Source organism: Pygoscelis adeliae, unplaced genomic scaffold (genome assembly GCF_000699105.1).
Source record: "Pygoscelis adeliae isolate BGI_AS28 unplaced genomic scaffold, ASM69910v1 Scaffold43, whole genome shotgun sequence".
In the NCBI taxonomy this organism is placed as follows: Eukaryota; Metazoa; Chordata; class Aves; order Sphenisciformes; family Spheniscidae; genus Pygoscelis; species Pygoscelis adeliae.
Window position 1 is genome coordinate 3438508 of NW_008824538.1, and position 1312 is coordinate 3439819.

A 1312-nucleotide genomic window follows, 5' to 3' on the forward strand; every position below is an offset into this window, starting at 1 on the left:
ACTTCACGTATGTCCCATCTTGGGGATAAAAAGCCACTTCATATCATCATGTAGCTTCTCAAGAGCAATGTATAGCCTGGCTGATGGGGCTATTTAAAGCGAGAGCTTGGGCTCACAGGTCTTATTTTGAGTGAGCCACTGATGCGATCCCTTGGGGTTGCTCCTACCTACCCCAACTGACTACGTATCTGCATAAGCACTTGGTGTGAAAAGACTGCTTGTGATGAACCTGTGCTTGTACTTGAGCGAGCCAGAAAAGCTTTCAATGAAGCAACAGGGCTCATTCTTTCTTGTTTCAAAGCCAGGACAGATGCCCAGGTGCGGAGCGCCTCAAGATTTCCTGTGTAAGCAGGCAACACTGGGAGCTGTGCCATTTTACCCTGGCTAATGCTGGGTCAGTAACTAGCGATATCATCCCGGTTATCCCTGTGTTAGCTCTTTACCTTCGACCTGCCATACAAATGACAGCACCTTGCACAGCATATACAGGGATATCCAGAAACACGGGGCAAATGACTGTGGTTTACAGTTCTGGCAATTAACAGACAGGTGCAGACTTTGCCCAGACCAGCAGCTCCCAGACATTTTTAAGCAGCTCCACTTCCCGACCCTCGCTCTCTACCCACCAAGCATCACTGTCTGCTGTTCACTCTTCTCCTCATCCCACCAAAAAGCCACCCTGGCACCCTTTCTCAGCTCATCCTCTCTGCCTCCTGCTCCGTGCAGCGCTAAACCAGACCTGCCCTTGTCCCTTTGCAATCTGCACTGCTCCTTACTTGAGCCATTCACCCTCCCCGTCCTTTTCCCCGAAATCCCTGCTGCTGCTGGAGCCCCAGGCCAGTAAGACCCGCTTCCTTCCAACAATGAAGCGGCAATGTTCAGTCTCTCTTAACTCAAAGTCCAAGCTTGAAGTCCCAGCAGCGAAGCACAGACTGATGACAACTCTGCTTCTCCACTGAAGGACGCGTCCCTGGGCGAAGGGAGGAAGAAATCCCCCATCAGGGCAAAGCCAGCGGAGCCTGGAAACTGAAGATGCTCTTCCCGGGGGGGGATGTGGAATCCATCACCCACCTCAGCAACAAGGGCAGACGCTCTGCCACCGCTGCTCACCCACCCAAAAGCAGAGCTTCCCTTTACACGTATGTTCATGAAACACTGAGGTTTTGGCGAGTGTGTGCTTCAGTAAAGATTTCTGGCAGCCTGACACCAGGTAACCCCACACACACGGCCGAGGAAGACGCACCGGCGCCATACCTAGCTCCTTCTCCTTCTCCAGCACGGCGAAGGCGAGCGAGGGGTGCCGCCGGACGAG

General features: G+C 53.2%; 1 protein-coding gene across 1 annotated transcript in view; it reads right to left on the bottom strand.

Moving 5' to 3' along the window:
• L2HGDH (L-2-hydroxyglutarate dehydrogenase) overlaps positions 1–1312 on the bottom strand; it is a gene marked incomplete at its 5' end in the record, with an annotated part of 14794 nt that extends 13482 nt beyond the window's left edge. The window contains one exon of the mRNA XM_009321647.1: positions 1255–1312. Coding sequence (XP_009319922.1) covers positions 1255–1312 — 58 coding nt within the window. The remainder of the gene's footprint in view (positions 1–1254) is intronic.